Source organism: Rattus norvegicus, chromosome 14 (genome assembly GCF_036323735.1).
Source record: "Rattus norvegicus strain BN/NHsdMcwi chromosome 14, GRCr8, whole genome shotgun sequence".
NCBI lineage: Eukaryota > Metazoa > Chordata > Mammalia > Rodentia > Muridae > Rattus > Rattus norvegicus.
This window is the reverse complement of record NC_086032.1, coordinates 10,862,746-10,886,620: the sequence shown is the minus strand read 5'-3', so window position 1 is coordinate 10,886,620 and position 23,875 is coordinate 10,862,746. Positions and strand designations below refer to the sequence as shown.

Genomic DNA, 23,875 nt, shown 5'->3' with positions numbered 1-23,875 from the left:
GGTTCCTATCATTTGGCTCTGGGGATGACAGGAACATGGACGTATGACTGGATGATGTTGAACCTCTTACACGTGCCTTATACACCCACAGGGCCATTTTGACCAGAGAGTCTCACCTCAAAGAAGTAAAGAGTTTAGTGTGGCTTCTACTTCATGTCCTTATATAACACCTTGCCATACAGTGGGGCAGATCCAAGGACCTTTTCCTTGCCAACAAAACACACAATAGTGGAAGGCCACCCCAGGGTTTTATGAGCACATCTAAGCCAACTGTAAAGAGACTCCCCAACCGCCACAAAGAAATTGTTGTAAGGAGGCCTGAGAGAGACACATACCACAGGGACCTCTCAACAGGTCTAAGTCGCTGGGCTCAGCCCTCAGCTGAAACCAGTAAGAAATCTAGGCCCTTGGTCCAGTACCCACAATGCACTTAATTCTACAACAGTTATATGAGCTTGGAAAAGAACCTTCCAGAACAGTGATTCCTAACCTGGGGTCACAACCTCCATGGAGCTTGCATATCAGATATCCTAAATATTTACATTACGATTCGTAAGAGTAGCAAAATTGCAGTTATGAAGTAGTGACAAAAATAATGTCATGGTTGAGGTTCACCACAACATGGGGAGGTGTACTAAGCGGTCAAAGCACTAGGTAGGTTGAGAACCACTGGCCTAGAAGGTACTAGAAAAAAAAGCACAGCTGACTGACCCTTCCACTGCAGCCTTGTGACCTGCGAAAAATGCTCTGAGGTAGCAAATACATGTAGTTTACATTGCAAATTGTGAGGGGATTTATTACTTGTATTTCTCTGAGTCCCTAGTCCCAAGACGTTTTAAGCAGTAACCTCTTCTGGTGTCTCCTTAGTTCCTTGTCCCTATTCTCATGTGGAAAGGGGAATGGGGGGTTGAGAGCACCAGTGTCTTTTTTCCTTCCTACCTGGGAGCATGGTCTAAAACTTCTGAAAAGATTGCCAAGACTGCTGCTAGGAAATTATCCCCCAACACACAGCCCCCCGTTGAGCTGATATGAAAGAACCTAGGACTGGGAGGCTTAAAGGGACATGGGACTTCCTGACCACTCATACTTTATTATACATTATATATAAAGCATCCTCCAGCTGGTTCTAGACAAAGAAAAAGACACCTGCCAGTTAAGAATGCCCTGAAATATTTATAACTAAAACTAAAAAATACTTCAAAGACAGATTATTTTAAAATGAGACCTTGAAGCAGGAGGCGTCATCACAGGATGAGAAAGGTTTGCTTTGCAAAGAAGGTGCTTCAATGGAGTCTAGACACCGGAGAGCTTTGACCTTGACTTAGCTCTTCTTGCCTCAGACCTGGATTGCTGTTTAAATCTTAGAAGTCAGGCAGGGAGCGGTATTGGCTTACAGAGACTACAGTGTTTGTGAGACCAGGGCTGGAGCAATGCTTCCCTCTGACCCATAGAGCAGGCTGGTGCAGGGGGTACTGGCTCCTCAACGGCATGGTTTCTACTGTTGTCTTCTATGTGTACCCAGCCAGGAAACATGCACTGTCTAGAACAGACTGATTATGAGGGGGGGAAAAGTATGAGGAAAACACATTCTGTCTCAGAAGACACGGAAAGCTGTCATTAAGATTAGCTACAAGCTCCTACCCAGGCCTCCAAGACAGGGGTTTAAGCCGGCCTACACGGCTCCAAACCCATATGACCAAGAAGGTCTACAGAACCGACAGATTGTGGAGCGAGGAGGCAAAATAAAATGTGTGTCAAAATAGCTGGGATTCAGCTGTGTCTGTGTTAACTTGAAAGTGCCATGAAGGCCACGAGGGCAGTTGCAGGGGAGGGTCAAGACTCTTAACCAGCTGTGAATCCTGTGTTTGTGCAACAATGATCCATGTGGCAAGGTATACGCCCATGGCTGCAATAGTGATGTGAATGTTTTCGGTTAGACTCAAGGTACTGCAAGTCTAGCCAAGCAGCTGTGATTCGGTAGCTCTCTAGTAGTGAGTGGAGTACTATTATTTTAGTAAATGTGCATAATATCAAACTGCCTTCCAGATGGGTGCCTCTCTACCCACAGATGAGTGCAGGTCTCGGGCCTCATTAGGGAAATGTCTTGGTACGGATAGTCGTTAATGCAGAAGCTCGGAATTCTACAAGGCTCAGAGAACAAGCTTCTTTGGGATGCTCATCCACATTTGGGACCTCTAGAATACACCATGTCCTCAAGGTTCAGGGGCCATCGCAAAGGAGAGTGAGATTGTAAGAGTTGGGGGTTGGGGGGAACATTGCAAAACACTGTCTTCTGGACACGATGGGACTACTGCCCTCCTGAACTCACCAAAGATATGGTTGCCTGCCCACACCAGATGAAGCCAGCCAACATTCTTGAATGGGGTGGGAAGGGACTTGTGAGTCCGACTCCTAACTAAGGTGCTATGGGTAGTGGTGGCTTCTGGGGAAGAGTCCAGTTGGTTTTCTCTAGGGCTGTGGCTCCTGGTCAGTTGACCATTCTCCAGTGCACAGTCCCATACTCGTGAGTGTATGGACAGTGCAGACTGGAGCCTATGAGTTAATAAAAGAAAAAAGGAAGAGGGAACCGATTTGGGGAGGAGTGGATGTAGGGGTGGATATGGAAGGGATATTGCGGTGGTTGTAGGAGGAGGATGTGGGAGGGTGAGGGGTTGGATCTGGGAGGAAACAGAAGGAGTATGACTGAGACACACCTATGAAATCCTCAAAGAGTAAAAATGTTTTTAAAAAGGAACCTCAGGTGACAACCACGACCTTGTGAGGCACTCTGTGAGGTCACAACGGTAACGGTGGCTTAATTATATTTAAAGGATTGAGCTTCATTGATTCAGTATTCGGTAAATAAGGATTGATTCGCATGTGTGATTGCAGCGCCATCTCACTGCCTGCCGTAACCAGAAGCTATTGGTTAGAATCGATATGGTTTCTGGGTAGTATAAAAATAACACAGTGTTTCATCGTGAGAATGAGGTACGTGGGGTAGTGTCCTCAGGGTTATCACGGCGCTTAGATATGAGCGCTCCAACGTCAGACTGTTCAAAACAGTCAGGTTTCAAATCCTGGGCATCTTCTGAGGCTCTGTTACATATTTTTCCTAGCACCTGGCTGCTGACAGGCTGGAAGTCGGGGTTGTGGTGAGAAGGAATAATGGGTAGAAAGGAATAAAGCAGAGCACGTAAGCATTGAGGACAGAGACGAAGAGACGGAATGCTCTCACGCAGAGCCCTGGGTTTCCTAGAGAGAAGTGGCTGGAAGTGAGAGAGGCCAGATGCCAGCTCTTGGAAAGGTCATGCATTCATTTAACTGCTTTTAGATGACAAGCCAGCTGCATTGAATTCTAGACACATTTAAAACTCCCCTGTACTTAACCTTTCTTTTTCTATAAAACTTAAGGGTACCCCTCATTCACCCCAGCCCTGTAAAAACCCTCAAGCCTGGTTATACAAACCTACGGGATGCTATTCATGCTGCATCTGATTGAGAATATAATTAGACATCAGGTAGCCCCACACTGCAAACCTGCTTCAACAATCTGCCAACACTACAAGCTTCATTCTAGTGACAAATACCCTGAGCTTTAACTTCACCTTTGGTACAACAGAGAAAGCACACATACCTGAGTAGGCAAGTCCAAAGCATCCAAGAGATACTGTGTGGAAGAGAAAGAACCAGCGGCTAATAGTTAACCAATAGCTTTGTTCCCTGATCCCATTCCTCAGCAGCTAGCTTGGATCTGGGTGTCTATGCAAGCATTATTGTTATAAATCATAACCTCTGTTTCCAAACACACGGACGCCTTCCAGCACACATGGCACTTGGCAATCATCACCCATGGCTTCTAGCAATCAGATCAAACAATTGGATTTCTGTTTTCCCAGGCCCCCATTGGACTGAGCGATCCAGCATTTGCTACGCTAAATAGGGAGGTTATGCTAGCACTGTTTTAAGCATAGACACCAACTTTTTAACTACCAGACTTGATAGGTAAAAGTCTAGAGTTCACCCCAAACATTCGTAATTGCTTGTTGAAAGCTCTTGGATAAAGACGCCTAAGTTACTACCTCGGCCCCTCAACCCTCATCCCACACAAATTCCTGGTGCTCTGAACTTATTTCAGAGAAGCCCTTGCTGCAAGTGTAATTTTTCTTGGAGAAACAAAGAGAGGGATTTTCCTGGTGGTGTTTTGTGTTGCCTTGCTAATTATAGCATTTAAACAATCTATTTATTATTATTTGGTAGTTAGTTTACTGCAAGCATTTTCAACCAAACTATGGGAAGCCCTCTTCTAATTCTAATTTTGAAAAAAAGATCTGGCAGAGCAGAAGTTGGAGCCGCTTTGGGGCCTTTGAATTCCTGTGCGGAAATGTAGAACTCTGCACCCTTAAGTGAGTGACGTCATGCCTCACGGCCCAGATTTCTCACCTGTAAAGTGGGTTGTGATGATCTACGAAGTTGTTGCAAGCGTTAACATTTCTCTGCAACTATGCAGTGTTTAGACTTGAGACTAGCACACATTGTGTGTGTGTGTGTGTGTGTGCATGCGTGTGTGTGCATGCTTGTGCCTGTGCAAGCATGTGCATATGTGTGTGTGCATGTGCGTGTACGAGTGTGTGTGTGTGTGTGTGTGTGTGTGTGTGTGTGTGTGTGTAATATGTAAAGCAGGGGAGTGACTATCTACAAAGGTTGCTGTATTACATGTCTCTATTTGGGGACACCAGACTGTGACTAGCACATAGTTATAGTGTGTGTGTGTATGAGTGTGTGCAAGTGCTTATGCCTGTGCAAGCATGTGCATATGTGTGTGCATGCATGTGTGCAAGTGCTTGTGCCTATGCATGCATGTGTGTGTGTGTCCGTGCGTGTGTGTGTGTGTGTGTGTGTGTGTGGTATGTAAAGTAGGGGAGCGACTATCTACAAAGGTTGCTGTATTACGTGTCCCTATGTTCATGAAGCACCAGCCTGGTGACTAGCACACATTTGCTAATAGATCACCATTATTTCTTCCCATAAGAACTCTCCTGTTGAGTGAGGGAAGCCCGGGTCTCTGATGCACACTTACAGTTCTCCTTCGGAAAGGAAGTACAAATGAGAACGGCACACTCTCCCTCGCCCCGTCCCCCATCTTGCTCCAGCGTATGATTCACCAGTGATTTCCACTTTTACCTATTCATCCCCTGGGGTGGGAGTGACAAACAAAACTAATTGTCCTCCCCAAAACTGGAATCCACGTCTGAAACCCAGGGCAAGCCTTTGTTTTATCTTTCCTTTTCACAGAGGAACAATAGTTTCAAATGATAGTTTAAGCGTTCTTAGCAAAAGGCGCTCATAGCAGCCACTTGCCAGATGTCTCTGATAAATGTGCCTGTGCTCCACCAGACATTCAGCATGAGCTTCTAATTTTTGCTCTGCCAATGCTGGAGTTTGCTAAGCAACATCTACGGAAACAGGAAACTTCGTTCCAGTAACTGGCCCGACCTCTGCATGCACAGCTACCTTGGTGCTCATGGCAAGTCAGACATGGACAAAAATACCGAGCCCTTTCCTGGTTTCAGCCTTGAAAAGCACAGGATTCATTCACAGAACCGCGTGTGCTCTGCCGTGTCCAACATGGCCTGGGCCAAATCCATTCTCCACACCCTTTACTCACAGGCCTCTCTTAGGATGTAGCTGATGATAATCATCGGTGCAATGCACAAGTCCTACTCAGTTCTACACAGAAGAGGGAGGAGGCACCATTACTAACCGGTGGAGTTAGTTATTACAAAGCATTGTGGGACCTGAACTGAGGGAATGACCTATGTGGGTAGATCAGAGGTCTCTAAGTCAATCCTAGAATCCAGTCTGAGTTCACCGCCCACTGTGGTATATTTTGTAATGTCGACGTGTGCCTTCCATACTCTTCCCAGTAACGTGAGGTAATCCCTAAGCTCCCCCGAGCTCCAAGGTCTTCTGGTGCTCACTTACATTACACTGGACTCTGAGACCAAAACGCCTAATAGTCTAAGTCAGGAATTAGGATGCTCTGATAAACCTGGGTGCCTACAGCAGAGACAGACGGCATGCCTACTCAGCTGTCTGCATTTGAAGATCTAAACTGGTCCACAGGCTCAGTGCCAAATGACTACAAAGTACCACGCACGCACATCCAGAGCCGCTTCACAGAAATTCTGCTCTGTGATCACCTCAGTCTGTCTGGAGCATTCACATTTTCTGGGGCTGGGCCTAAAACTGCTCTTACTTTATCTATAAAGTGTTCCCAAAGTCCACAGAGGTCACACAATTCCATCAACGGCAACGACAGCAACAGAAAACACATATTCTAGAATGGCAGCAACTAGTACTCTCCACGCACATGTAGGTACATAACTACAAGTAACGGAGGTTGAAAAATTTCATTTCCTTGCAGGCGTCACCCACCTTTCAAACAACCAAGAGCCATGTTTGACTACTGGCTATTACGCTGGACAGCACAGGTTACAGAGCCTTTCAGTCACTGTACCAAGTCCTACGAGATAGCACTGAACCACTGTAGAGCCTAATCCTTAAGAGCAAATCGTTGAACTTTCTAGACCTCTTCAAACTCTAAAAGTTATGTTTAGCACACCCAGGTCAACAAAGCTGGCCTGAGCTGAGACCCCCTTGAAATCAGTGATGTTCCCTCTTCAGTCACAGTGTGGCTGAATAGAGATCTCAAAAGCCACCGGCTGGGGGGTGTTGTGAGCGACAGATCCTTGTGGGTTATCAAAACTGAACTTTGAAGTTCTTGTCATTCCATCAAAATTTATCCTCTGGTTTTCATAGCGGTTCATAGATCCCTAAGCTATTAATTTTGGGAGACCTCTGTTTACAAAGGTATTCTTTTAAAAGAAAATATCACACGATATTCATCAGCTTTCTGGGCATGCGTGGAGAGCCATCCATATATGTTAGGTATGAGTTTAGATTTCAGTCCATCCAGGAAATATTAGAGAAGCTCAGTGAATAAACTGTGAGTGCCTAGGAGTGAACAGAGGAGCCATTTTAAGTGACTGCAGTCTTACATCTCTAGCAGGTTCTGTGCAGAAAGTGGCCAAATCCATGGGCTGTGTATACAGGGCCCATTAGTGAGCAACACCCTTGTATTCATAGCGCTCTGACTTCCAGAACATTGTTTCTTATAAAACATCTTTATAAACTGCCTACAAGACGTTCAGAATTTGTCGGGGTGTTTAGGAATGGGAAAATGAATTGTTACTGGTGAATACTTCTGAAACACTATAAGATTACCTCTATGAACTGAGTTAGCTGGGCTTAAACGGTTATTTCGGACTGAAGGAGAATGCCTTTGGACACTTATCAAGTAAAGCCGAGACACAAGCTGGCCGCTGAGGGATGGTGGACCCATATTCTTCTTAAGGAGCTTGCCTATGACCTCAAGGCTCTGTCAACGTACATGAGAGTTATTAGTGCATGGCTTATCTGCTGTTCTATTTAGGACTAATCATTTTTTTTAAAAAAATCAATTCATCTTTTGATCTCCAGTATTGCACAAAAATCAATCAATCAATCAACCAGTGCCTTCTTTATCCTGACCTACACATAGACGTGTACCCATCCGGCTTGTCACTGGGGTAAGAGGAATCATTGATAAGCCTCACTCAGAGGCACACTGCCTTGCCTTTTCTGTGACCCCTTCATGATGCACAGAAGGAAATACATAGGGGATTGGCTTGAAAATCCTAAGTGTTGTGGTGAATTCTCCAACCCAGACAAGCCTGTGCAAGGAAAACACAGCTCAAATAGCATGAATGCAAGCTGCCTGCCTAAACCGGGCAGATCCATGGCTGCACTACTCTACTCCCTTCTATGAAATCCCTTCTAACTTGTGATTCCTCCAGGCCATGTGCTTCAGCTCCATCTTCCTTCCACCTCTTCTTCCTGTCTTCTCCCTTCTCCCTCTCTCTCTTCCCCCAACTCCTCAGCTCCACCCTCCCTTCCACTGCCCAATCAAAAGCTCTAGCCTTAGTTTCACAATTAAAATGAGGACACCTGAGTAGCCTTTCACTCCTCCTCCTAGGCAGCCCCTGTTGGGGAAGCTCAATTAGCATCAAAATGCAAACAGCGCCAGGGCCACCCACAGTACGTGCATAAATGATAATTTCTTTACCACGTAATAACCGGGCTAACCAGCAACGCAGAGGAACACTTTTGTCTCTCGTCACTCAGCTCTAGATTAGCTTTGACTCAAGGTGAATGTAGGTCTTTGGACCAAGCAAATAAACAAATCCTTGGTTTCAAGAGGAGGGGCATAGTGGCTTATGTAGAGAGAAAGCCAAAGGCAGCCTTGTTCTAAGTTTGCTCAGTACTGTCCTATATATAAAGCCAGCTTCAGTTTGAGGAGATTTGGGGATGGCAGTAAATAATCTATTACTTATGCCCACGTAACGTCCGCATGCGTACAGTGACACAGTATAGAGTCAATAAGTGTACATTCATATATCAAAACACATAGTCTGTTATAAACAATGGCAGGTGATATACAAGTTCTGAAAATATGCCTATGTTCATAATAACTATAACTTATAAACCCACGCCACTAGAATAATTACTATGTTGAAAGGCGTAAATAGATAAGACCCTTCTAAACCAACTAATAATAAAACTTTGGACTCCATCCACAAAGCCATTGTAATGACTGATATTAATCAGATTTTTTTTTTCAGCTACGGAATTTTATGATTAATGACACAGCATGACTCTTTCCCTTCTAGGTATTTACTGATCAGTCACTGTTCCGGCTACTGTCAACAAACTGAGGAATTAAGCCTCCCTTCCTAATTCTGTTGTCAAGATCGGTCAACTATTTGTTTAAGTCGGGTGTTTCGTCTTGATTTATGTTACTTGCGCCTGTGAGTAAATTAAAATTTGATTTAATTTCACAGATCTTGCACAGAGTGGCAGGCTCTGCCCAAGACGGCACCAAGGCGAAGAGTTGGTGTCAATTAACGAGCGCCTATGGAAAGGCCACACAAAAGGAGATCATGACTAACCTTTCTCTCCTAATCAGGAAATCAAACTTTAGTCAGAACCGTACTCCTAAATACGCACTGGCAAACACTTAAGAAGAAAGCAGTGGAGAAATTCTATATCTCCTCTCAAAATTTCAAAATTTCACCCCCAAACATAAATACATCATAAGAACACACAAACCCTAAATTCCCAATTTCGTCAATCCCCACCATATATATGCCTATGTTAAAATATCATACTGCTCATATAAATATGCATGCTTACTGCATGTTGATTTAAGACACCGAGAGGGAAAGCAGTCTGGTTTTAGAAATCAATTCCAACTTTTAATCTGTTCCCTTTGCTCTTTTCACCTAATTTCCACCAGTTCTGTCCTTTGTGTCTCAGCTAAAGGTCACCTCATCCATCAGCTGGGCCTCTATGACAAGCCCAGTTCTCTCAACGCCTCCCAGCCCCTCTGACAGCACTTCTGTTCACTGTCATTTATCCCAATTAATAATTATACAGTCCTCATCCGTCTCTCTCTGTGCTATCTCTCCCCATGAGATGGACAGATCTGTTTGTTTATCTTAAGCAGCCATTATGGTGGCTGGCAGGAGCAGCGCTCAACAGGAACTGTGCAGTGAATGGATGAGGTTATCCTCCCTCGAGCACCCATCGTGGTCCTCAGGGCTCTCACAGACCAGCGGCTAGGAAGCCAGCTTTGCTGTGCGTGTTCGGCCCCCACTGCACTGTGTGTACTGTTAAGTCTGCATCCTTAGGAAGACACATGCACACTTCCTAAGTGATCTTCCATTCTCTGGGAGTGTCAAGGGAACAGAGATGGCATCTTCCAAATCTGGCCCCTCAGTTGAACCTGTCTCAGAATCTATATACCTCAGCTTCCAGGGGGCAATTCCAGATCTGAAGTAAAAGCTGCATGATAAGAGATACATTCTCCACAAAACTCTCTTTACCTACAACTGAGGGTTCCATGCTCCCCGTCCCCCCCCCCCCCCCCCGCCATTTTGGAAGCAAGCTTCATGGACACCTCGCTGGTCTTTCCTACTGCGAGGGCCACTTGAATGCACAGGGCATAGAAACTTCTTACCTGGAATCCTTCCTGACCCTCGCTTTCTCAAAGGAGAACTCAGGGGGCTTGTTGAGGTCATAGGTCCGGCTTGTGGGCTCTGCAGACACTCCAGCCTTCGCCCCCCTCCTGCTGTGGAGGGAGACCAAGCCTGAGGTCTTGCGGTGAACATCCAGAGGCACTTTGTCGGGAGAGGCCTGCAGTGGGCTTCCTCCCTGCACGTGGATAACATCCTGCAGCTTGTTCAGCTGGATGCACTTGCTCTGCAGCTCCTCGGTGAGCTCCGCAATGGCCACGGTCTGCTTAGCCAGCTGCTCCCGAAGCTCCTTCAGGTGGTACTCGCGCTCCTGAAGTTCTGCATCCTTCCTCTTCACCTCGCGCTCCAGCTCTGCCACTTTGCTCCGCAGGGCTTCATTGCTGAGGTTCCCTGACTGGCCGTCTGGGTGCTTCGAATGCTTGGGTTTCACTGAACCATTTCCCATGTTGCTCAGGAACCTACGGGAGGGCACAGAACTGGGGGTGAGCAAGGGGCGTTCCACTTTCGAACAGCCCTCTCCTTTCCAGACGCGCAGTAGTCATCATCCCTTCGTGAGCAATAAAACCCTCCATTCCTACAGAGGAAACGAATGACAGAGCTCCTCTATCCCTCTACAGAGAGCGGTTAGCATTTGGGTTCATTCTCCCCTGTCTCTCAGCAGCCCAGGCGTCACACTTGAGCATTCTCTACAACTGACCCTCGTCACCTACTCTTCCAGTGCTACTCTCTGGATAGTTGTCAAAAGCCTCCTAACAGGGCTGAGTTTGGATTGTCACCATGGCGGAAATTAAAGGCAAAGGAGCAGCCACATCTATGGAGAGAGGCTTGAAAAAAATATCACGACTCCCACCGTATCCACTGGGCTACAGTTTTTTTTTTAAAGCTCCCCTTGATTTAGAAATCACACATCTGCATTCCTCACAGGGTAGAGACAGACCCCGTGTTGCTCTGTTAGCAATGTGCTCTTGCCTGGTACACTAGTAAGCGTTGTCTTTCTGCCAATGCTGGCGTTAAAAACTTGGAACCGCGATCCCTGAGAAGAAAACATCAGTATGAAGTTTCTTCCTCATCCTTCACGTTGGGTCCCCAAGCCAAGTTGTACAAAAAGTGACAGCCCATGCTGTGATGCTCCGATTCTTTTCTTAAGAATATCTTCATGGAGGGAAAGACAGTTCAGTGGGTGAAGCACTAAGTTAGTACCCACATGAATTCTGGGTAGACAGGGCAGTCTGACTGTATTCCCAGTGTCCAGGGTACTGAGACAGGAGACAACTGGAGTGAGTTGTGTAAGGAGACTATCCAAATGGGTGAGCTCCTAGTTTGGGTGAGAGACCACACTTCAAAAAAGTAGAAATAAATTTACAACACCTAACATCAACTTCTGGCTTGCCTAGGTCCAGACACGTTATGTGAATTCCTGCAAGTGCACACACACACACACACACACACACACACACACACACACACACACGAACATGCACACACATATATGAATACCACATATATTTGCAAAAGAGATGGGGATATCTCCTCACGGCAGGGCTGGGGAGATAATTGAGGAAGTGCTTAACGTGCAGGCATGAAGACCCAGTTAGGCCTCTAATCCCAGTGCTGGGAAGGTAGAGGCAGTGGGATTCCTGGGGTTTTCCAAGCTTTGCATTTATTTTAACATACACTATAAATCCAAAAGTCTGGCAACAAACATTCTATTTCGTTGATGCTATTACTTCAATGGGAACCAAGTAGCACGTTTAGGTTTACCAAGCCAATTCCACATAAATAATAGTGAATTTTTTAAAAAAGTAAATCAGGGCTGGCTGGAGATAATGGCTTAGCAGTTAAGAGTAGCAACTGCTGACAACCACCTGTAACTCCAGCTTCCAGCGATCCAATGCCCCCTGCTGGCCTCTGTTAGCACTGCACTCACGGGAGCCTACACATCATTAAAGATTGAAAAAGAAAATCGTTTTTAAGAGTTAATCATCCGCATAAGTCATAAACCTATGTGGGCAAAAATCCCATGACAGCAGAATTCGCACAGCTGAAGTGCAGCAGATGCTGTCCTAACTGACTCCTCTCTGTCCGCCAAGCATTGCCTTATTGGATGCCTTAGTCCGGGAAACCGTGCATCGACTGTGAAAAACATTTGGATTAATTCTGACCTTATGCAATCAGAAACAGAGGATCAAAACTGAAGTTTACAGATACGCGTTTTCCAGCTCTCCCCTTCAGATTTCTAGCTCAGGGAGAAACAAAGATGTTGACTGGATTTCACGAGTTCCGCCAGATCAATCGTGGCTTCTACGGAGGCTGACAAAGACGCGAAAGGTTAACTGTCTTCGGACTTTAAACAGATGCCGCCAGCCAATGGAAGCAGCACAAGATCAAGTCAGGAACAGGAAGTGGTTCGTCTTTTAACAGTGGATTCTCTCTGGAAGCAGCCATTAGTAAACCTAAGTCTATGCAGAGTTGCTTCCACAATGGCAAGCACGGAGCAGGCATAACCCTAAAGCTTCTGTTCGTGGGGCAGCATTTGTTATCCTTCCCCATTAACATCACAAAGAAAGATAGAGAGAGAAGAATTTAGAGACGGCACGGACTTGGATCCAGAATAAACAATTCGTCAGACTAGTTTGAGGCTTGAGCGTTACCTTGAGTGATATTCTGAAAGGCACTCCCAAAGGCCTCTGAAATTAGCATGTGTACAAGTTTCTGTCCTGCGGCCCTGAGCCGTTTTCTAGGCGGACTTTGTGGTTTGTGAACAACCATTTTCAGCCAGGGAGAGGTAAGGGAATAATCACAGAATTGTCTTACAGAGGACGTGGCAAGCATAAACAGATTTAAATCTAATATTGAACAAATGACTCATTCTGTATCTGTGAAGCAACTGTATGCTGAGCCCGGAGTACCATATACTCTGCGAAGTATATCCATGGATATTAACACTTGGATTAATAATAAAAAGTTATAACACCCTAAATACGGAACAGTCTAGAATCATTGCTGTATAGGGACAAAGAAACATCAGTACCAATCCAATCACTTTACAAACCTGAAGCACAATTAAATATAGAGCATTAGCCGTCCCCTCCCCAGTACCATCTCCTCTGTTTCCCTGAGGTCACCTCAGAAACTATAAAAACCCTGTGGCGTGTTTAGAATTCCTAAAAGAAGAAGAAATCAGAGCTTACCTTTCGAGTCACTGACTTAAACAAGTTACTAGGTCTTTCAGGCTGGCAGGAGCTCCCACTCCACCTGCTTACATTTTGCTACCCCTAAAGCAAGGTTTCGAGTCTCCGGCCACATAAAACCTGATTAGATTCACACTGTGCACTCCTTAGCTGTCACTAAGGAAGGCAATTTCTCAAACACGGGTTGCCAGCCACGGGAAGAATTGAGCTGTGGGCTGTTGCTCCGTCCGTCTAGCAGTTACGGGTTATTAAAATCATTTTTACTTTAAGGGACAGTGGGTAACGTAGTAAGAAATGACTTTAGAGACTAAAAGCCCAGTTTAACTTGAGCAACAGATTCAAGATGCGCAAGGGGAGGAAGAAACCCACCCTTTCCAAACCTTCTCTAAGTTACGTGGCATCTCCAATTTCACCTTTGTGTCTATACAATGAGTACATTTCTCTCCACCCCGTAAGGGTCATGGTGAAGACTGCAAAGCATCCCTGTGTGATACAAAACATGTAGGAGACATGAGTTACACAGAGGGCTCTTTTAGCAGTGCGGGCTAGAGGTGGGTTTATATGTCTCTATAGAAGGAAAACACAGAATTGAGTTTCTGTGCACGGGGCAGAAGTCTAAGGGACCGGATACCTTCCAAACAAGAGGTCCTTAAAGATACAAATATTCCCTTGTGGGAGTGAGACCTTACTCTTCCTGCACATTACATCCCATTGAGAAAAGAACACACATTATGGAACAAACAAACAAACAAACAACAACAACATCAAACATGAGAGGAGCTCTACCAAAAGGCTGGAGGTGAGAAAACAGTCTGAATGACAAAAAAAAAATCCTATCGATAATTTCTGGGTCTCCTCAAGTTCGTCAACTTCTTAGTGTAGAGTCTACTTAGTCTCATATACTGAAGAGAAATTTTTAAATAAAAAGGCTCACTGAGTTACCTCTGAAGGCACGACAGTACGCACTGGAGAGGGGATACACCTCACAGTCACGGAGGGGAGAGAGAGAGAGGCAAGGAAGCCATGGCATTCAGCAAGAGAAGAGGATAAAACCACAGTGTCCATCCTTATCCTGATTCTCCTTCTGCAGAAGAAGCCACTCACAGAGCAAAGACGCGTGGGCTGAGTCACACCTGGCAGTCCGTGTGGCAAAATGTGGCTCTGCTGTCTGCTTTCCTTTAGCTCTCGAGTAGTTTAAAAAACGTAAGCATGGCTCTGGTCTAGATAGTTGTTGCTCCCTCTACTCATCTAGAGTCTGATAGAAATGCATCCACATGAACAGACACATACACAAGCACAAATAGAGATACACACACACACATACACACAGATAAACACAGTGAGACACAGATACACACAGATACATATACACACAGACACAAAGACACAGACACACACACGCACACACACACACACACACACACACACACACACACACCAACCACACACTGATACACAGAGAGAGACACACATACACAGACACACACAGGGAGAGTCACACACCTGCACACATAGATACTCACACTCACATATACATAAAAGATACACACACACACACACACACACACACACACACACACACACACACAGAGAGGGATGGCTCAGCCTGCAGAGCCAGAATCCATGTCTAAGAACTTTTAACTAGTTTTCTGGGTCCTTAGAACATTTCCTAGGCTTTAATGATAAGAAGAGAAGAGATAGATGGATGGACAGATAGACAGACAGATGGACATGTAGAAAGACAGATGGACACATAGACAGACAGATGGACAAATAGGTAAAACAATTTGCACATCACATAAAATTCTTAGAGGGTCATATGACATAGATAATGATAAGAATTAGGCACTGTTCTTGGCATATGTCATTATGGCTTAATGGATATTAAATAGCACTATTGCTGTTAGCATTATTTACTCAAGGGAATGGCTTATCTCAATCAAAACAAAATGTATTGATTAAAAATTACACCAAATAAGCAAGCTGTTAAAGGAGAGCACTCAGAGTGCTGACTCTAGCCCACACTGTGCTCACAGCAAGGCTACAAATATTGAGAGGGCATGAAGAGGAGAGCGGCTGTGAGAGCCCTGGTGAGACAATTGCCACGGAGATCAATGGAGCAGAGCAGCCCAGAAGTGACCTCCAATGCTGCATATCTGACTCTTGAAGAAAGAGCTAAGGGAAGCGGATGGAGAACAGGGCATATTTGAGAGCCACATGCAGGCAACGAAGGAAATCACCCAAGCACAGACTTCACAACTTTTACAAAATTTAACCTGAGAGTAGATCATGGGTCTAAACACAGAACTCTCAAACCTAGAAGAGTCCAGATGGTCTTGGATTCAGTGGTAACTTTTAAAAGTTTTTAAAATTTTCTACAATTAATTTATGAAAGGAGACATTGCTATGTTTATACTTTGTTACAACTGAAAACTCTGCAAAAGAAGAGAATGGGGTAGTGGAGCAAGTAAAGGAGGTGTTCTCAACACACAACAATTTAAACAAGGCTGAAAATGGGGAAAGACCAGAGCAGATGTCTCACCAAAGTTCATAGAGAGCAAAGAAAAGCGGGAGGAGACACAGTCAGCTGTGATCAGATAATGTCAAACTAACTGGAGATATCGAGACACGGTGGCCACAGTCCACAGTACAGAGCACACTGAAGCTGGCAGGGTATGGACTGACAGGAAGGTTGGTGTGATCAGAGGCCACATAGGGTGATACAATCACCTAGGAAGACAGAGTAGGCTTTTGTTACTCAGGTAATCAAGCCTCCCTGTGATTGCCCAACAGGAGTCACGTGGCTTCCTCAAAACTGTCAGCTTTGTTCAAGGTTGATGCAACTTTGAAGCAACCATGTCCTGTTGGTTATCAAAGAAACTATTGTCCATCAATTTACCAGAATTTCAAGAATAAGGAACAGCATGTGAGAGAGAGAGAGATAGAGAGAGAGAGAGAGAGGGAGAGAGAGAGAGAGAGAGAGAGAGAGAGAGAGAGAGAGGAGAGAAGAGAGAAGACATAGAGGAACTTCAGAAACATTACTAAATGAAGAAGCCAACTGGGAAAGTTCAACAAACTGTCTGAGTCCAACTGCACAGCATGATGGGAAATAGAAAAGGTGTAGAGAGTGAAAAGATGTCTGTCAAGCCCCATGGAGAGCATGAAAGAGAGGAACAAAGTTAAACGCCACGGCGCTTGTGACATTGAAACGATTCTGAATGCTCCCACAATGATAGATATGCCTTACTGTGCATTTTGTCCCAACCCATGGCATATACAATACAAAAATGGACCCAATTATCATGATAGGCTTTAGTTAGTAATATATCCATATCGGTTCATCACTTGTAACAAACACTGATATAGATCACACTGCTGCAAGGTGTTATGAGGGCTCACAGGTTAACAGCCCTTGCTACGCATCCTGAGGACCAGATTTCGGTTCCCAGCACCCACACAAGCAGTTCACCGTGGGCAGCAACTGCATCCCCAGAGGCTCTGACGCCCTCTTCTGGCCTCTGTGAGCACCACACGTGTACAGCACACATGCGCGCCGACACGGGCACGTGTGCATCAATAAAAACAAACTTGAAACGTTTTTCTAAATCTGTTTTTAATGTTGTTAGGAACAAAGGCCACTGAAGGGGGCGGTATAGAGGCACTGGACTTTTCTACAAACCTAAAAGTGTTCCCCAAGTAGAGTGTCTATTACTTAGAGCACTTACTTTGAAATAAAACGCAGGGAAACCAGAAGCCTAACTCACTGAGGAAATGGGCTAAGTGGCTGATGGGCGGAAGGAAAGTAATGAGTAACAAGCTAAAAAGAAGGGATCTGCTGGAGTAAGGAACTGAGATGCACATGCCTTATTATGGTATCTGGGTTTTAATGCAAGCCAAGTTCTTTTTCAAGCTGTATAGTCATATCTGTCCTTTAGAAGACAGCGCTCCTGGAATAGCCATGAAACCAAACGAAGAAAGCTCAGGGGGGAGTAAAACAAAGGCAACTGCACCCAGCCAGGGGAGAAGTGCTTACGAGATTAAAGCCAGCCCAGAGTCTCAGACCTATTCTCACTCTTGAACTAGGGAACAGAGAGACCATCGCCATGGTAACTAGGAGGAGGAAGACATTACCACAGAAGATTTCACAGAAGTGATGGTTCCAGGTAACCGCAATTTCCTCTCCTTCAATAAATCATGAGAAGCAGAATAGATTACTTTTTATCATATTGGCGGTTCAGCTTGATGTTGGAGGAGGGGGGTGTGCTGGCTTCCTTAGATAACATTCTAAGGTTATGTGAAAAATGATACATTGGTCTATGACCCTGCCATTTGTCTGTCTCTCCAGAGATCTTTTAGAAAATGAGTAACCGTCACGGAGTACCTAAAGCCCTGCTTCTTTTCCCTGAAGCAACCCATACAGCATTGACCCTGTGACAAACAGCCAAGTCCCCTATCAGAGCCACCATTACAAGCTTCTTCCCCGTGCCCTGTGACCATGGACATGGGGACTCAGCACGGAATCCACTGCTGTTTTTTCTATGCACGCCATCTTGATATTGAGAATGCCTTCCTCTTGGTTCACAACCATGTGAGCTTCTCATTCCAATGCCCCAGCCACTACCAGCTAGCCGTGGAAGAATCCATCCCCCAGCAGAAGCCACAGCATGAGTTTTATGAACACTATGTATCCTGTATGTTGAAAAGTTGAGTAGCACTCCACTCAGCTCCTCTGGTGGGGAGGGAATGCTTCACAAGCACATAAGCCATAAAGGCAGGCATGTGGGCTGGCAGGCACAAATCAGGACTTTACAGCAGATAGAACTCAAAGGGAAGAAGGGGAGTAAGGACCTCATGCTTCACCTTGTGGCAACCGGATGAGAGGTGATGACGTTGGCCAGCATGAGGAGTAGACTTGGGAGACAGAGCGCCAGTTTAATTTTGGACATGCTCAGAACCTGTGTACATTTACAAGCACAGAAGTGAGCAGTGAGCAGTAATAAGGGACTGGAAATCAAATGAAAGGAAGAGCCTAAGACTCATAGCAGTGGTGAACAGAGGAGTGGAGACTGAGCAGGCTCCCTGGGATTAGTGACACACCAGGAACTGCAGCTTGAAAATCTGACTCTTAGATTAGAGAGAAAGGAGCTGTGGTAAGAAGCTATTAAAGTGAAGAGGGATAGCTACACAAAGAGCTACAGGAACTAAGGAGAGTTTCCCCAAGGGAGAGCACGTGGGGGCAAGTGGACCTATGCCACCAGACAAAATTGGTAAGGGGGAAGCAGATTCAAAACCCTGGTAAATCTCATAATTGAGAATGGTAGGTGTTAGAATCAGTTCCCAGCCGGACTACCTGGCCTGGAACATGTGACCAGGACACCCCACAAGAGCATACCCATTTGTTGTCCCATGCCAAAGGGCCAGGCCTGAAAATCTACATACTGTAAGTGAACACACATACATATAACTATATGTGGACTGAACAGGTTACATATATCATATAAATCATATGTCTCATATTATATTTTATGATCTATCATGCAGTAACAGTGAAAAACAAGGTCATGAGTTTAAAGGTGAACAGGAAGGGTAGATGAGAGCTTTTGGAAAGGGAAAAAGGAAGAAATGTTGTGATTATATTATAATCTCAATTTTTTAAAAATAGTTTTAAAATACAGAGGCAATTGAGAATCAAATTCAGGGTGGGGTCTCTAATTGCCCAGGAGACAGTGGGGCAAGTCAGTCCCAATGTTTTAATTTTGGACGGGTTGGGGGAAGGTGAGACTTCCGTTATTCATTCACTTAGTGATACATGTTCCATGGAGCACCATCTACAGTGATCCTCCATGACAACAACAGAAGGAGGGAGGAGTCACACAGGAGGAGGGAGGAGTCACACAGGAGGAGGGAGGAGTCACAAAGGAGGGAAGAGTCACAAAGAAAGAGGAGAGAGTCACAAAGGAGAAAAGAGTCACACAGAAGGAGAGAGGAGTCACACAGGAGGAGGGAGGAGTCACACAGGAGGGAGGAGTCAAACAGGAGGGAGGTGTCACACAGAAGAAGGGAGGAGTCACACAGGAGGGAGGAGTCACACAGGAGGGAGGAGTCACACAGAAGGAGGGAGGAGTCACACAGGAGGGAGGAGTCACACAGGAGGGAGGAGTCACACAGAAGGAGCTGAGAAGGAACTCAGCTCAGATGTGGGGAGTTGGTCATGGGCCAACAAGATGGAGATGCCTATACAAAGAAAAGAAGAAAGCCTGAGATTCTACCTTACATCAATCAGAATGACTAAGATCACAATCTCAAGAGACAGCACATGCTGGTGAGAATGTGAAGAAAGGGGAACACTTCTCCATTGCCGGTGGGATAGCAAACTGGTACGACCACTCAGAAAATAAATCTGGCGATTTCTCAGAAAATTGGAAATCGTTCTACCTGAAGACCCAGCTATACCACTCCTAGGCATACACCCAAAAGACGGCCCATCACACCACAAGGACATGTTCTCCACTGTGTCCATAGCAGCTTTATTCATAATAGCCAAAAACTGGAAACAACCCAGGTGTCCCTCAACCGAAGAATGGATACAGAAAATGTGATTCCTTTACACAATGGAATAATATTCGGCTATTAAGAACAAGGACATAATGAGTTTTGCAGGCAACTGGATGGAACTAGAAAATATTATCCTCAGTTAGGTAACCCAGTCCCAAATGGATAGGCATGGTATGTACTCACTGACAAGAGGATATTAGCCATAAAGTACAGAATACCCACGATACTCCCCACGGACTCAAAGGACTGTGGCCAGAGGACCCTAGTGAAGGGATAAGGATATGAACGCATCACAAAACTTTTGACCCAAAATTTGTCCTATCTAAAAGAAACACAAGGATGAAGCAGAGACTGAAGGAAAAGGCCAACCGGTAACCGCCCAACTCAAAACCCCTCCCATGGGCAAACGCCAATCTCTGACGTTATTAATGATACTCTGTTAGGTTTGCATACAGGAACCTAGCATAACTGTCCTCTGGGAGACTCCCTCAGCAGCAGACTGAACAGATACCAACAGTCAAATACTGGATGGATGGAGGTCAGGGACACTTATGGAAGAGTTCAAGGGTAGGGTATGGGCTGAAGGCCCTGAAGGAGAAGGGAACATCCCAAGAATATCAACCAAGTCAACAAACCTAGACTCGTGGGAGCTCTCAGAAACTGAACCACCAATCAAAGAACACACATGGCCCCTTGCACATATGTAGCAGACAGCTCAGTCTCCATGGCTGCCTTGTCTGGCCTCAGCAGGAGAGGAGGTCCTTAATCTGGCAAAGACTTGATGTGCCAGGGTGAGGAAATACCCAGAGGGGTCCACCCTCTCAGAGGAGAAGGGGAGGGGTGGGGGGAGAGACTCTCTGAGGGAGGAACTGGGAGGGGGAGCAGCATTTGGGATGTAAATATATAAATCAGTTAATAAAAAAGAAGTCAGGCCAATTCTACAGAGGTTAGGATTTGAATTCACATGAACTGATGAGACCACGGAGAGGGGTAGGAAAGAAATACCTACATGGCCCCGTGTGGACATGCCACACCTGTGAAAATATAATTTGTGGGAGAAGTCAAAACAGAAAAGGATAAGGAAACACTGTAGGAATGACAGAAGTCTGCTAGACAGCTTGGAAATAGACATTTCAAGAGATGGGCAGGCCACAGCTCAAATCCCAGAAGTGTCAAAGAAAGGGAGATCGGAGGGAAAAGATCAGGGGTTATACATTTCGGCAGACTGAAGATAGACTGCATTTAAAAGTCCTGTGGAAAGAGCTGAAGCCAGAGTTGGGACTTCGGGATGGCATTAAAGGGGCATGCGGAGATCTTTTTTACAATAGTAGAAATAAAAGCATTGATAAGTTCAAGACAAGGAACCGAGGAAGCTGGAAAAAAATGAAAACATAGGAAAAGAGGGGACAATCGGAAAACAACACAGAGAAACTGACAACAGGAGACTACAGGGCTTGGCCAACAGCCGGGCAGCATGTGCCTGCTCTCCTTCTACAGAGAGTTCTCAATTGCATCCTGTGGATACAGAGGCCTGCCTGGAGTCAAGGACTGGTAAACACTGGGTTCGCGGGTATTGTCCTTGCAAATTGTTTACTCTGAGTTATGGCATGTTGCGATGCAGAAAGACAGTCTAAGTCTCCAAAGGGAATTCCTCACCCCAGCACCTCACTAGCCCGGTGTGCAAAACGCAACACGAGCAGCAGCTGTTGTGTATTCTGTGGGATGTACGCCTTCTCCGTGAGCTAAATAGAAACTCGCTAAGATGAGAAATGGTTTCTAAGGCGCTCGTGCGTATGGGGGTGTGGCAGGGAGCAGGTGGATGTTACACTCTTTAAGAAAAAAAAAAAAAGCCCCTTTCCTACAGAACTTTGGAAACAAGATAAGCATAGTGAGGGTCACCCTTTCTAATGGTCCCCCAGACTAGTTCTGTTCTCAGCTCTAGCCTCCCTGCTCTGTCTTCATACTTGAACCCATCTTTTTCTCCCAGGGCCAAAGTGGCTCTGTTGTTTTAATAGCGTCTGTTTGCTCTCTTTGCTTCTTCATGAGGATATGCAGAAATGTGCAGGCGCCTCTGAGTGCTGAGTGACAAGACACCCAAACAAGTTTGCAAGCACTTGAAAAGTCCTTGCTGGAATCTTGTGTGCAATCAGCTATTCAGACCTTGGAGAACCAAACCAAGGTGGCACATCATGACAGCACCCCCCCCCCCTGAGCCCCCAGTCCCAGCACAGCCCAAAGGACGCTGCAGCCCCATTGCGCTCTAAACCCAACTGCTGTATAGAGCCACCCGCGCCACAGGGAGAGGAAGAAACGCGCGTCCACATGTCCCCATGCAAGCAGCATGAGAGACCGGCTGGGTGTGGGAGAGGTGCACAACGCGCAACGCACGCCCAGCGGCACCCTCGTGTCCCCAGTCCCATCCCTCGTCGCGAGCCCCCCGGGTACCCGAGGCCCCCAGCCTCACCAGGCCGCCGGGTAACTTTCCAAGTGCGCAGCTCGTCCCCTCCGCGCGGCCGCAGCGTCTCGGCGTCCTCCGCCACGCCGCTCCTCTGCGGCCCCAGCCGGGCTCAGCTCAGCTCAGCCCCGACGCGCCGTGCGCACCGTGCGGGGTCCGGGCTGCTGGCGCCGCCGCTCGCGCTGCGTGGGAGCCGGGGACGCGGCGGGCGCGCTGCGGGCGGGAGCTGCGGCGACGTGGGTGCTGCCGCCTCGCTGCTCTGCGGGGGCCGCCGAGAGAAGGAGGCGCGCCGGAGGGAGGAGGGAGCTCGCAGGAGAGGAGGGACGGAGGAGGGCGGGGGTCAGCCCGGCGTGGCGTGGGAGAGCCGGGAGCCCTCTTCCTTGAAGGTGGGGTCACCCGCGCCGGCGCGAACCTGTACTCCGGAGCCGGCCTGCGGCGACGGCGACAGTCTGCACTTTATACCCCGAACCTCCGGAGTGAGGCAACTTAAGTAGGGCGATAACATCGTGGATGCTAGCGGGTGGTTGGTTGTGTTATTATTTCTATTTCAAGTGTGTGGGCCGAGGGAGAGGAAAGTTGAGGGGGTATTCATCATCGCCTTCCCTCTCTACCCCTGTGCCTCCAGCCTGCTTCACTGCAGGCTCTTAATCTCCCTTGCTGGGTCTCTCTCCTGCCTTCCCCTCCAGAGCGCAAAGGGGCACACACACATCCTGGCCATGCTCTCTGGTGTCACAGCGGTGCCCTTCTACATGACACGTGACCCAAGGGCTGCGTGGCCGCGTGCTCTTCCAGGACTCTGGAGCCTTAACTCTCATCTAGTCAGTCCACTGTACGTGATGCATGCTGGGGACAGGGGCTGAACCCGAGTTTCAAGGGACAGAGATTGTACCTCCTGAATCTGAGGCTTTAGCAGGAAGCTCTCTTGGTTATTCAAGCAGGTAATTTAATACTCTCCTGTGGCCTTTTAGACACAGTATCCCGAGGCATGCGTTATGGTTTTCTAAATATAAATAGATCCACTCACCCACCGCAGTTTGCTGTGCTCTGGTGTTGCGAGATCTCCTATAACAAGTTCTTCCTCCTCCCAGAGGAATGCCTGTAGCAGATTCACAAGGACAAGGGCGGTTTCTCTGCAGAGTGAGTGGTACAGTGAGGGTCTATTCTTCAATTTGTATCCAGAGGACGTTAGATCCCGACTCCCTAGGGGTATCAGCTCCCCGGAGGCTGTGAGTCTCCTGTGTGCTGTTACATACATAAACCTACATAGAACGAGGTCTGTGTACACTTGTTGAATGGGGCCATTAAGTCTCAGAGGACTAAGAGCGGTTGTTTGTTTTTCTGCTAACTGGATAAAATTAAGTCCAGGCAATTTTTCTCAAATCTGTACATTCCGCGTTGGCCAACCAGAGACGGTGAAGAATTCCAAAGAAAAGGGAGGATCCATAAGAAAAATCTAAAAGTCATGGTCAGAAAGGATTTTAAGGCAGACTTGACACACTAAGACAAGGCTTCCTTTTTTTTTTTAAGAATAAAAAATG

At 46.4% G+C, this 23,875-nt stretch overlaps 1 protein-coding gene across 3 annotated transcripts in view; it reads right to left on the bottom strand.

Moving 5' to 3' along the window:
- The window catches only part of Prkg2 (protein kinase cGMP-dependent 2), a 108,598-nt gene extending 85,997 nt beyond the window's left edge, over positions 1-22,601 (bottom strand). For 2 of the 3 annotated variants that reach the window (XM_039091638.2, XM_063272876.1), the window contains exons 1-2: positions 22,347-22,489; positions 10,121-10,594 (exon numbers count right to left, since the gene is read on the bottom strand). In XM_039091638.2, coding sequence (XP_038947566.1) covers positions 10,121-10,581 — 461 coding nt within the window. In that variant the 5' untranslated portion in view covers positions 10,582-10,594; positions 22,347-22,489. Of the gene's footprint in view, positions 1-10,120; positions 10,595-22,346 lie in introns of all 3 variants that reach the window. The other variant, NM_013012.2, reaches the window with a different exon arrangement.
- Between the last annotated feature and the right edge of the window lie 1,274 nt (positions 22,602-23,875).